Below are 12,638 nucleotides of genomic sequence, written 5' to 3'. Positions count from 1 at the left end.
CAGTGGTACTCATCTGGCCAGTAATTCTCAAATGCAGCCCCCATATGCCACAGATAGGCTTATACGAAGTTTATGTTTCAATAGATATGTCAATGATATTCATTGAGACCCTGATTAACCCACTGATTCAGTCTTGTGATTGGACCATTTAGAGAATTGTTACTCTACCATTTCTTTTATTCTCCTGCACCCAAACACCTATGTATAACCTTTTTCTCTTGTCCCTCAGCAACAAGGTACAGACCTAGCAACCTTTGCAGAGATAACACGGAACCCTAAGGACATGGAATGGCTTTGGCATCCGGAGATTATTGGAGTTTATAACAAATTACTGCAGCAGTGTGAGTTAAACCGGCACACCACCGAGGCGGCTGCAGGCGCCCTTCAGAACATCACTGCTGGAGACCGCAGGGCACGTAACACTTAATACTTTATACAGATACTATGTGTTTATGTGCACTTGATACTGCTTCTTTATAAACTGTTTTGTATTGGCACCTAGAATTTATAGGGTTGTCCGGTGTCCAAGACAGTTCAATGTTGCAATTATCTGTCCAGTAAAATAAACATAGTGGACACTTAAAGGGACAGAACAGTGTAAAAATAAAATGCTGTAATGTGTTACATCATTTATCATTGCACTGTTGTTTGCATATAATTATATCTTTAACCCATGCAAAGTGGTTAAATACATAATTAAAAGTCCTCTACAGAGCAGCAACAAGCTATTGGGAGCTAGCTGAACACATCTGGAGAGCCAATAACAAGAGGCACATGTGTGCAGCCACCAATCAACAGCTTGCACCAAATAAAGAATTGCAGCTCCTGAGCCTACCTATGTATGCCTTTCAACAAAGGATATCAAAAGAACAAAGTAACATTTTATAACAGAAGTAAATTGGAAAGTCTCTTAAAATGTCATTCTTAATCTGAATCATAAGATTAATTTTGACGTTCATGTCGCTTTAAGTTTAAAGGGATAGAAACGTCAAAATAGAAATGTACATGGGAGCAGTTCAATTTGACATATAAACATTTTTTGCAATATACTTTTTTAGCAAAAATATTTCTAGTAAAAGTTATTACTGTTGTTCAGCAGCGAAGGCCTGTGCACTAATATTCAAACACGACACTTGCTCAGAAAGCTGGCGTTGGTGCGTCGTGATTCTGAAGATATAATTTGTGTCATATAAACCACTGCTTACTCTCTGAGAAGGTGTTGTGTTTATATATTGGTGCAGGAGCCCTCACAGCATATGTGCGTATGCCACTGAAAAACAGTTATAACTTCTACTAGAGGGATTTTTGCTAATAGAAGTATGTTGGGAAAATGCTTCTATTTTGAATTGACATACACTCACGTACATTTCATTTTTGGCCCTTCTATCCCTTTAAGCTGCTGTCCATTTGCTCATATGTAGTCCTCAGTACATTTTTTAATAAAAAAGTCCCTTACAATTGCTGCTCCCCTGAGCCATGAGAGTGCAATTTAGATTCACATGTCCCTTTAACTGATTAGGTCTGATCTGGGCATATAACCAACACTGAGTGCAGACAATGAGATCTGGTTTGTGGCCCAGTTTGGTTGACAGAAGTTGATTGGTGATGGGTCTGAGGTGAGATCTGGTTAAGACCCATCTGTCAGTTTCATCTAATCACCAATCAGTATTTTTATGGAGGACAGGTGGCGACCATAATAATGTATCATTTGTAAGGTTCTATAAAGTTCATTATTATAACGTATTTGTGTCTGCTCTTCTATAGTGGGCAGGTGTGCTGAGTCAAGTTGCACTGGAGCAGGAGCGGATTCTGAACCCAGTTCTGGACCGTTTGAGGACGGCAGATCACAGCCAGCTACGCTCTCTAACTGGGCTTATCCGCAACCTCTCCCGACACGCCAGAAACAAGGATGAGATGTGTAAGTGTGCTACACGTTCTCTCCTCATGTATCAAACTCTTTACTGCGCTCATGTATTTCATGCTTCTTCATATTCTTCACTCAGCCTCTTACTTTATCTGCTGTCTCATTGTCATTTCACTGAACATGATCTTCTTTTTCGCCTGGTGCAATATCAAGTTATTCTCCCTCTTTTGAAATGTTTCTATTTCGGGCTTCATCTTTCTTAACTAATCTAAACTGTAATACTACGCTTATTATAATGAAACATGAACCCATTTTGTAATTCCAACTGAAGTAATGAATATACTAATTATCAGTTACTAGACATTATAGATTAATACTATAAAAAAATCCCTTTACAATATCAACTAGTAGTGAAAGTCAACCAGTGAGTGAACCTTTCTTGCTCTCCATTCTATGTCAGTTAGTTGTGTGATGAGGCTCCTCACTCAAGGGTTCTTTGCCTTGAATGTCCCATTAGGATGATACAGTAGACACCAGTCTCTGATGATGGAAAGCAGCCTGTGCAAACCACAAATTCAAAGTTTGTGGTCTCCCAGGGAGGTGACCCATCAATGAACTGGTACTCAGGGTGATTATAGAGATGTTCCCAGAGGACAAATAGAGCAAGTGTAAATATAAGATGCCAATGGAGGTGCTTGTATCCATTATCAAGTGGACTCACACAGTTACTTTAGAGAAAATCACCTAGATTTTCATCTGGTTCACACCTTTGGGCCCTTTCATCAATCTACATCACAGAAGTGGACAACTGAGAAGACAACCTGTGCTAGCCATCACAGAAAGTGGCTTCTTCATTGTGTTTTTTTTTTTTTTTTTTTTTTACTCCCCCACTATGGTTAGATGTCCCTCTCTGGGAAGTTTGCTTTGGTCCTTTTTTGTATCTTGTTTGAGTCATTGCTCTAAGGTCTATCCTCCTCACTGTGGTTCCTCCAAGCTTCACAGGGTGCAGTCTCTTTTAGTTCACTGTGCCTTTCACTGAGGAGAAATATATCTTGTATCATATCAGTCTGAAAATTCCGCAATTATGCAGATTCTTTATACACTGCTAACATTAAGGTTTTAGGGTCACCCCATATATGGTGAATAATATCAGGTATTATATACAATGGATAAATGTAATGCAACTCAGACTCACCATTAATAAGTGAATAGCTTGTGACTCAAAAAGCACCAGTCCAATTCTGCAGTCATGTCATAACTTAAGCAGCTCTCTGCATTATTGTCAGACATTTTTCTATAGTAAGATGCTGAGCCTCTTTGGCTAGGCTGTCCCATGTGCAAACTGGGATATTAGGAATTGCTTAACTGCTGTATTCAGATTGGGATCACCCAATTTCCCTTACCTTTGAGTCATTTTCACAAATGGTGCTGCATTTAAGCAATCTTGCGCTTGTAGTTTAAAAAACAAACCTTATTAATTCTGTTTTTTTTAAAAAAAAAAATACACTCCCCACAGCAAGTATCTCACTGTACAGCTGATGCGTTTCATGCCCAAGAATATGTATGTCCTGTTTCTTTGTTGATCTTTCATACACTTTGATTAATTCACAACCTGTTTACTTTTCCCCCATAGCTCATAACCACACATTCTGGCCGACTTCTATATCATCTTGTGCTTAAATAAACTTGCGCACATTTCTCTCTGTTTGTCTGTTTCTTACACATTTCCCATATACACACTTACAATTTTCCTTCTTCTCTTTATCAGCCACCAAGGTGGTGAGTCATCTTCTGGAGAAGCTCCCAGGTGATGGTAGTGATAAGTTACCCCCAGCAGAGGTTGTGGTAAACATCATTGCAGTGCTAAATAACCTCACTGTAGCGGGACCACTCGCTGCCAGGGATATCGTTTACTTCAATGGGCTGAGCAAGCTGATGTTCATTAAGAAGAAGAGAGATGGGTAAGAGACAACATGAGGAGAGACTGAGAAAAGTAATTACTAGAGATGTGTGAAAGAATTCGAGAAGGCTGGTGTTGGGTGAGCTGGGTGTCACTCCACTAGTGAGAAACAAAGAGGGACTGGTATGTGATGTTATACGTAGGAGGAAAGGAAGTCTGATAGGTGGGAGAGAACTGGACTGATCTGAGTGCTGCATAAGTCAGGCAAGTGGGTGGGTTTAAGGGGTACATTGAGAAGGGAGTCAATAACTATACATTATGTAGAGACAAAGGAAGTGATGTATAGAGTGTGCAGAGGAAGGCGAAGATGATGTAAGTAGTAATTATGGTTCCACCCAGCCAGTATACTAAAAGTTTAATCATTATATTTAAGGCTCAGGTCAAAGTAGATATTTAATGTGGGTAAATGTGTGCCCAGTATAGTGTGTGTGTGTGAGGATATTGTGTGTGTGTGAAGATATTGTGTGTGAGAGGATATTGTGTGTGTGTGAAGATATTGTGTGTGAGAGGATATTGTGTGTGTGTGTGTGTGTGCGTATATTGTGTGTGTGAGAGAGGATATTGTGTGTGTGTGAGAGGATATTGTGTGTGTGTATTATGTGTGTGTATATTGTGTGCAGCTAGTGAGATGCAGTATAAGGACATGTCATGAGCGCTATTGTGTGTATGTGTATATTGTGTGTGTGAGAGGATAGTGTGTGTGTATAGTGTGTGTGTGAGGATATTGTGTGTGTGAAGATATTGTGTGTGAGAGGATATTGTGTGTGTGTGTGTGAGAGAGGATATTGTGTGTGTGAGAGGATATTGTGTGTATTGTGTGTGTCTGTGTGTGTATATTGTGTGCAGCTAGTGAGATGCAGTGTAAGGACATGTCATGAGCACTATTGTGTGTATGTTTATACAGTGTGTGTATATTGTGAGCAGCGGGTGAGATGCAGTGTAAGGACATGTCATGAGCACTATTGTGTGTATGTTTATACAGTGTGTGTATATTGTGTGTGTGTGTGTGTGTGTATATTGTGTGTGTGTGAGAGAGAGGATATTGTGTGTGTGAGAGGATATTGTGTGTATTGTGTGTGTCTGTGTGTGTATATTGTGTGCAGCTAGTGAGATGCAGTGTAAGAACATGTCATGAGCACTATTGTGTGTATGTTTATACAGTGTGTGTATATTGTGTGTGTGTGTGTGTGTGTATTGTGTGTGTCTGTGTGTGTATATTGTGTGCAGCTAGTGAGATGCAGTGTAAGGACATGTCATGAGCACTATTGTGTGTATGTTTATACAGTGTGTGTATATTGTGTGTGTGTGTGTATATTGTGTGTGTGTGTGTATATTGTGTGTGTGTGTGAGAGAGAGGATATTGTGTGTGTGAGAGGATATTGTGTGTATTGTGTGTGTCTGTGTGTGTATATTGTGTGCAGCTAGTGAGATGCAGTGTAAGGACATGTCATGAGCACTATTGTGTGTATGTTTATACAGTGTGTGTATATTGTGTGTGTGTGTGTGTGTGTGTGTATATTGTGTGTGTGTGAGAGAGAGGATATTGTGTGTGTGTGTGTGTATATTGTGTGTGTGTGAGAGAGAGGATATTGTGTGTGTGTGTGTGTGTGTATATTGTGTGTGTGTGTGAGAGAGAGGATATTGTGTGTGTGAGAGGATATTGTGTGTATTGTGTGTGTCTGTGTGTGTATATTGTGTGCAGCTAGTGAGATGCAGTGTAAGGACATGTCATGAGCACTATTGTGTGTATGTTTATACAGTGTGTGTATATTGTGAGCAGCGGGTGGGATGCAGCATTTAGCATAAGGACATGAGCACTATTGTGTGTGTATTTGTGTAACTAGTGAGTGTAACTACATGTCCTTTCTCCCCAGACCAGACAATGAGAAGTGCTCCCGCGCTGCATCCAGCCTCCTCACTAACATGTGGCAATACAGCAAACTGCACCGCGACTTCAAGTCGGTATGTGAGAACACTCTATTCTGTCTTACTACACTTCCCATGATCCTCTTCATCATGTGCATCAGCCTTTATCTTCCCCAACTATCTATAGATCTGTACATTATTCACTCTTTACTACACTCCAAAGGGTCCTATACATCTTGTGCAACATCCTTTATCTTCACCAACTAACTATAAATATGTACATTATTCACTCTTTACTACATCTCCCATGGTTTCCCTTTCAGTTTAAAAAAGTTTTACTTAAAGGGATATAAAACGTCTAAATTAAACTTTCATGATTCAGAAGTGTGGATTTTAAAGAACCATTTAATGAATTTCTATTATTAAAGTTACCTTTTTCTCTTGATATCCTTTTATGAAGAGCATACCTACTACATAGGCTCAGTGTGCACGTGTCATGATGAGCACTATTTAGCAGCAGTATTTGTAGCAATACTTTTATTAATGTTATACCTTGTTGAGAACTAGAGGGCACTGGCAGCAGTGTTTGCAAAAATGCAATCTGAAACACTATAATAAAAATGCTTCTAGTAAAATATATCACTCTTTTAGTGTTAACATTTTTCTCTGGACTTGCATGTGAAGCATAACTAGATATTCTCAGTACACCAGCATTTTAAATATTGCAGCTGCTCAGAGCGCCAGTGGAGCTTGTATCATGTCAGCAATTAATAAAACTGCAGACAAGCACTCACACCGGCAGACATGCACGGACACACGCCTGCAGACATGCACGGACACACGCCTGCAGACATGCACGCACACACGCCTGCAGACATGCACGCACACACGCCTGCAGACATGCACGCACACACGCCTGCAGACATGCACGCACACACGCCTGCAGACATGCACGCACACACGCCTGCAAACATGCACGCACGCCTGCAGACATGCACGCACGTACACCTTCAGACATGCACGCACACACGCCTGCAGACATGCATGCACACACGCCAGCAGACATGCACTCACACCTGCAGACGTGCACGCACTCACACCGGCAGACGTGCACGCACACACGCCGGCAGACGTGCACGCACACACGCCTGCAGACGTGCACGCACACACGCCTGCAGACGTGCACGCACACACGCCTGCAGACGTGCACGCACACACGCCTGCAGACGTGCACGCACACACGCCTGCAGACGTGCACGCACACACGCCTGCAGACGTGCACGCACACACGCCTGCAGACATGCACGCACACACGCCTGCAAACATGCACGCACGCCTGCAGACATGCACGCACGTACACCTTCAGACATACACACACACACACACCTGCAGACATGCACTCACACCTGCAGACGTGCACGCACACACACACACCCGCAGACGCGCACGCATACACCTGCAGGGACGCACACACACCTGCAGACATGTGGAAGCGCACACACACCTGCAGACATGTGCAAGCGCACACTCGCACCTGCATGCACTCACAAATGCAGATGTGCACGCATTCACACACCTGCAGACATGCAAATTGTTACAAATGCAAGTACCCAGATGCTGATATATTCACGAGTAACCTCTGCTTCTGTCTTCTTGCAGAAGGGATACAAGAAGGATGATTTTCTAGGGCCATGATTGGACAACATGTGAAATGACAACCCGTCTTCAGTCCAAATACCAGGAAACAGTTGCTAACCGTGTGACATTTTCCCAACTCCCTAAACCCTCTGTAAATGACTCTGCAAGGAGCCTATCTGCAGGGCCCAGTTTAATCAGTGTGTGTTTTGATAGCTAAACTTGTGTCTGTGCTAATGCTCTGCTGAGTGTGTGAGTGCGCGTGTGTGTGTGCCTGAGTGTGTGAGTGAGTGTGTGAGTCTGTATGCATTTTATAGGAGAGTGTGGTTTCATGTAGACAAAGAATGTTCTGAATTGATTTACTATTGGATGATCATAAGTAAAATGCTGCAATTCAGTGTAATGTATGTACTACAGGGTTAGGGTGTTGCATTTGGAAGTTATAATATTTATTAGGTTGCAGGATGAAGATGTTGCAAAGTGAAAGAATTATTAGTGTAAATGTGGCAACATTGTGTTATCCCCTTGGCTGTAATGCTTTCACAATCATTTCTGGCAGTTAAATGGTTAACAGAAGCACTAACCCTTAGCCCTGCAATGTGTTAATATTGTGATATTTCAGTATTTAACACAACCTAGCAAAATTTTACTGTGCAACACTTCAGGTACAACATTTGCTGTGTTATATTGAATTATGGTGTTTTATTAATGGGATTCAAATAGGATACCGTCTGTATTGTTAGCACTGCTGTAGCACCCCCTGCTGGAGGGATACAAATGTGTGTTTAGCCTATGGGGCCTCCCAATATGAATGTTTTGTACAAAAGATTTTACTGTATTTCAGTCCCTGATGTCCTGGAACAGTTTTTAAGAATGTAAAAAAAACAGCCTTTTATCTCAGGGGAATTTTAAACTGTGTGTGTGATTTTTCTGTCACTGTAATATATGGCATTTGCACAGATACAAATAAAACATTTTTAACTCTATAAATCTTTCCTGGTTTGTTCTACTTTTTTTCACACCAGTCAGACAATGAAGAGTTAATTGAGGCACTCTGCAGGGAGAAGCTATTGCTGCATTCCTGGGTGGAGGTGGAATCTTTCTCACAGATTCCAGTCCTTGCTGGGGCCTGTCCTATTCAGTCCCCCCCGCGGCGCAGACAGACGTATGTAGATACAAAATAGTGAAAGTGCTAAGTAAATGCATTATCAAAGGGAATACAGAATATTCAGGAAATAAGCCATTCAATCTAAGGATTAACTGTAAAACACAATCACCTAGATTACGAGTTTTGCATTGTGGCTTTTAACGCTGAAAAAATGGCAATTTCAGCGTAAAAGCAGGAACGCAGCCATTACTAGTCTTTGTCAGTATAGCTTTACCACAAGCATTTTAGCCTGTAACGCAACGTCAATCCCGCACTCAAAAAAAATGACGTTTTTGCATGGGATTTTCATAGCGCCAGTATTACAGGTTGTGTGGTGAGGCTAAAATGCTTGCGTTACAGCCTATACCGACACGATCCATAGCGTCCGCCATCTGCGAACAGTAGTTATGGATTTTGTGTAAGAAAAATGTTTCACAAAACTCATAACTAAACTGTTTTAAAGTACACTAACACTCATAAACTACCTATTAACCCCTAAACCGAGGCCCTCCCACATTGCAAACACTATATTAAACTTATTGACCCCTAATCTGCCGCCCACCCACATTGCCAACACTATTTAAATATATTAACCCCTATTCTCCTGTACCCCGACATCGCCACCACTATAATAAAGTTAATAACCTCTATTCCACCGCTCCCCAACATCACCGCCACTAAATAAAGTTATTAACCCCTAAACCTCCAGTCTCCCATATCTCCGCCACTAAATAAACCTATTAACCCCTAAACTGCCGGCACCCCACATCGCAATACACTAAATTAAACTATTAACCCCTAAACCTAACACCCCTAACTTTTAAATTAAAATTACAATATAACTCTCTTTAAATAAATAAAAACTTAACTGTGAAATAAAAATAAACCTACCATAACTATTCTAATAAAATCAAACATACTACCAATTACAATATCCAGGCTGTGAGGTCTTCATCCATCCCGGTGGCGTCTTCTATCTTCATCCCGACGGCGCAGAGCGGAGCCATCTTGGAAGCAGAAGACATTTTGCGCGGAGAGTCCTCTTCATACGGTCACCGCCGAACACTGAAGTAGAATGCAAGGTAGCCGTTTCAAAATGGCTTACCTGTCATTCCTGATTCTTCAAATTCAAATCAGCCAATAGGATGAAAGCTTCTGAAATCCTATTGGCTGTTCAAATCAGCCAATAGGATTTTAATAGCTCTCATCCTATTGGCTGTTTTGAACATGAAGCATGTTGTAATAGCACTTATGTCCCTTTGCGAGTACATGTTGACGCCACTCCTATAGCTCCTCACCATACCCTGCTGCATTGTGTTGTGGTTCCCCAATGAGACTTAAGCTGAGTAATTATTTGCCTTGTAGTGGTTAAACACATAGGGACATTAACGCTACCTACTGTACACCACTAATACATGTCTCTTTAGATTTTCTCATACTAGTGATACATTATTGTCTCTTGGGGATATATAGCTTTGTGCCTATTGGAGAAGGTGGACACTTTCCAGATGTCTTCAAGACTCTCACCCAATTGAGATATAAATATATTCCTTGAAGTGTTTGTACCTGTTTGAGTGCAGTAGCCTAGAGACTGAGATCAGAAGCCACAGGAAGCTGAGCTATCCCCAGTTATACAGCACTTCATAAATCCTCAGCCTGTGGCTTCAGTCTGCTCTTGTCCCACAGGTAGCGAAAACCCCTAGAAGAGATTCTGCAACGTTCTGCTGTATTACTGGTGGCAGAGGCGCAACGTTCTGCTGTATTACTGGGAGCAGAGGCGCAACATTCTGCTGTATTACTGGGAGCAAAGGCGCAATGTTCTGCTGTATTACTGGAAGCAGAGGCGCAATGTTCTGCTGTATTGCTGGGGGCAGAGGCGCAATGTTCTGCTGTATTACTAGGGGCAGAGGAGCAGCGTTCTGCTGTATTACTGGGGGGCAGAGGCGCAACGTTTTGCTAAATTACTGGGGGCAGAGGCGCAACGTTCTGCTGTATTACTGGGAGCAGAGGCACAACATTCTGCTGTATTACTGGGGGCAGAGGCACAACTGTGACAGAGACCGGCTACCCCGACTGGGTAGTTCCACCAAGAGGGTCCTTCCTGTCCCTGGAACTTGCAACTATAGAGCGGAGAGAAGTGATTATAGCCAGAGCCCACCCAAATAACCAGACAGAACCAGTATTCAGGTGGAACAAGAACATACTTTATTGTGAAAACACACACACACTTATATACACCCAGCTCATCTTTATAAGGGTCTCATCTGCCCCCCAGATCTGCCCCCATTCCCCCCCTCCAGACAGGCTGGTGCCCCCCATAGTGTCCATAGCCTCATAAAGTCCCAGTAATATAGAGGCAGTGGTTTCGGGGTGATCAGGGTGATCCTGTCGTATTTCCAGGGTGTCGTTGGAAAGCCCTCGGCCCCCAGATGCCACTGTCCAAAAAGGGACATTATCCATCGCTGGGGGGCGGAGCAGCAGCTGATCAAATGTACGCTGGGTAAGCCAGGGAGAGTAGGGTTGTAGAGGGGGTTCTGAAACCCCAAGTTCAAAAGGGAGCTCTCTTCCGGCAATCACCCCACCTCTCGCCCTCTCTAAGGGGTACCAATCCCCAAAAGAGAAGGGCTCTGGGGCAAAGGGCCGCTGGAGCAACCTGGGGTATAGGTTAGCGGGTGCCCGGGGTGGTGCGGCCAACCGGCAGTTCCAGGAGCCCAGCCAGCTGGAGAGGGGTTAGGCGGTCCGAGATTAGCTCTTCCTTGAGGATGTACAAACCAAGCAATAGGAAGAGTCTGGGAGATTGCATAAGCCATGAAAGGGGCAAATCTGCAGTAAAAAGAAGTTAGCCAGGTAGTAGGGGTGGGGGTAGCCTTGGCAGCCTGGTATCCGTGACAGTGCTCCCCCCTGAAAAGTCTGGCAGACCCAGCTAGATCCACACACGGGTTGGCCTGGGGCTGTCTGTGGAGCTATTCCAACTCAGTTTGTCGGGAAAGCAAACATCAGCATTCCCATTGCTCTTTCCCGGCCGGTATTGGATAGTGATGTTAAAGGGCTGCAAGGCTAAATTCCACCATAACAGGCGTCCATTGTCCCCAGAGACTCTGTTGAGCCAGACCAGGGGGGTTTTAAGGGCCCATACCAGAGCCAGGCATTCTTTCTCTACCGCCACGTAGCCTACTTCTCTGGGCAACAGTTTCCTACTGATATAGGCTTATGGGGTTTTTATGGCCCTCCTCATCCACCTGGCTCAGCACTGCTCCAAACCAGAACATGGAAGCATCTGTATGGACACAAAATTTTTGGATGGGTTAGGAGCGGCCAGGATAGGGGCAGAAGTTAAGGCTGTTTTAAGGCTTTGGTAGGCGACCTCACACTCGGAGGACCACAGGACCTGTCGGGCAACTGTTTTCTGGTCAGGTCGGTCAGGGGTTTGGCCAGGGCACTTTAGTTGGGGACAAACTTGCGGTAGTACCCGGCGGTCCCTAGAAAAGCTTGGTGCCCGAGGTACTAGATCTCCGAGGCCCTATCATACCTTTGTCTGGCTTGAGCGTCAGACCTGCAGCCCTAATGCAACCCAGAGTGATACCTAGATGGACCAAATGGTCTTCCCACATATCGCTGTAGACCGCAATGTTGTCCAGGTATGCGCAGGCATAATCCTGGAGGCCATCCAGGAGGTGATCTACCATCCTCTGGAAGGTCGCTGAAGCATTCATCATCCCAAACAGCATGATTTTAAACTGGTATAGGCCGAAAGGAGTGATGATGGCTGACTTCGGAATAGATTCCAGATCCAGGGGGATTTGCCAATACCCCTTGCAGAGGTCTAGGGTGGTCAGGAAGTTGCCGCGGGCGATGCGGTCTAGGAAGTTGTCAACCTGAGGCATAGGGTAGGCATCGGTTGTGGTTCTGTCATTGAGCTTATGGTAGTCTGTGCTGAACCGGTTGGTCCTGTTTGGGTACCAGTACCACCGGGGATGCCCAGGGACTGTTGGCCGGCTCAATGATGCCTGTGTCCAGCATCTCCTTGAGCTCACTGCGCATATTGTCCCTGTTTCGGGGACCCAGTATGCCGGCTCCAAAAGGGGCGCCTGTCCTGTGGTTTCCACTTGGTGCACCGCTACTTTGGTAAACCCAGGGGCAGTGTAGAACATGTCTTGCCGGCTCTC

At 43.8% G+C, this 12,638-nt stretch overlaps 1 protein-coding gene across 3 annotated transcripts in view; it reads left to right on the top strand.

Moving 5' to 3' along the window:
* Nucleotides 1–8,315, top strand: part of PKP3 (plakophilin 3) — a 134,668-nt gene extending 126,353 nt beyond the window's left edge. For all 3 annotated transcript variants that reach the window (XM_053720512.1, XM_053720511.1, XM_053720513.1), the window contains 5 exons: nucleotides 230–412; nucleotides 1,765–1,918; nucleotides 3,633–3,825; nucleotides 5,699–5,786; nucleotides 7,350–8,315. In XM_053720512.1, coding sequence (XP_053576487.1) covers nucleotides 230–412; nucleotides 1,765–1,918; nucleotides 3,633–3,825; nucleotides 5,699–5,786; nucleotides 7,350–7,385 — 654 coding nt within the window. In that variant the 3' untranslated portion in view covers nucleotides 7,386–8,315. The remainder of the gene's footprint in view (nucleotides 1–229; nucleotides 413–1,764; nucleotides 1,919–3,632; nucleotides 3,826–5,698; nucleotides 5,787–7,349) is intronic.
* Nucleotides 8,316–12,638: the final 4,323 nt, after the last annotated feature.

Source organism: Bombina bombina, chromosome 7, assembly GCF_027579735.1.
Source record: "Bombina bombina isolate aBomBom1 chromosome 7, aBomBom1.pri, whole genome shotgun sequence".
Taxonomy (NCBI): domain Eukaryota; kingdom Metazoa; phylum Chordata; class Amphibia; order Anura; family Bombinatoridae; genus Bombina; species Bombina bombina.
This window is presented reverse-complemented; position numbering and strand designations above follow the sequence as displayed.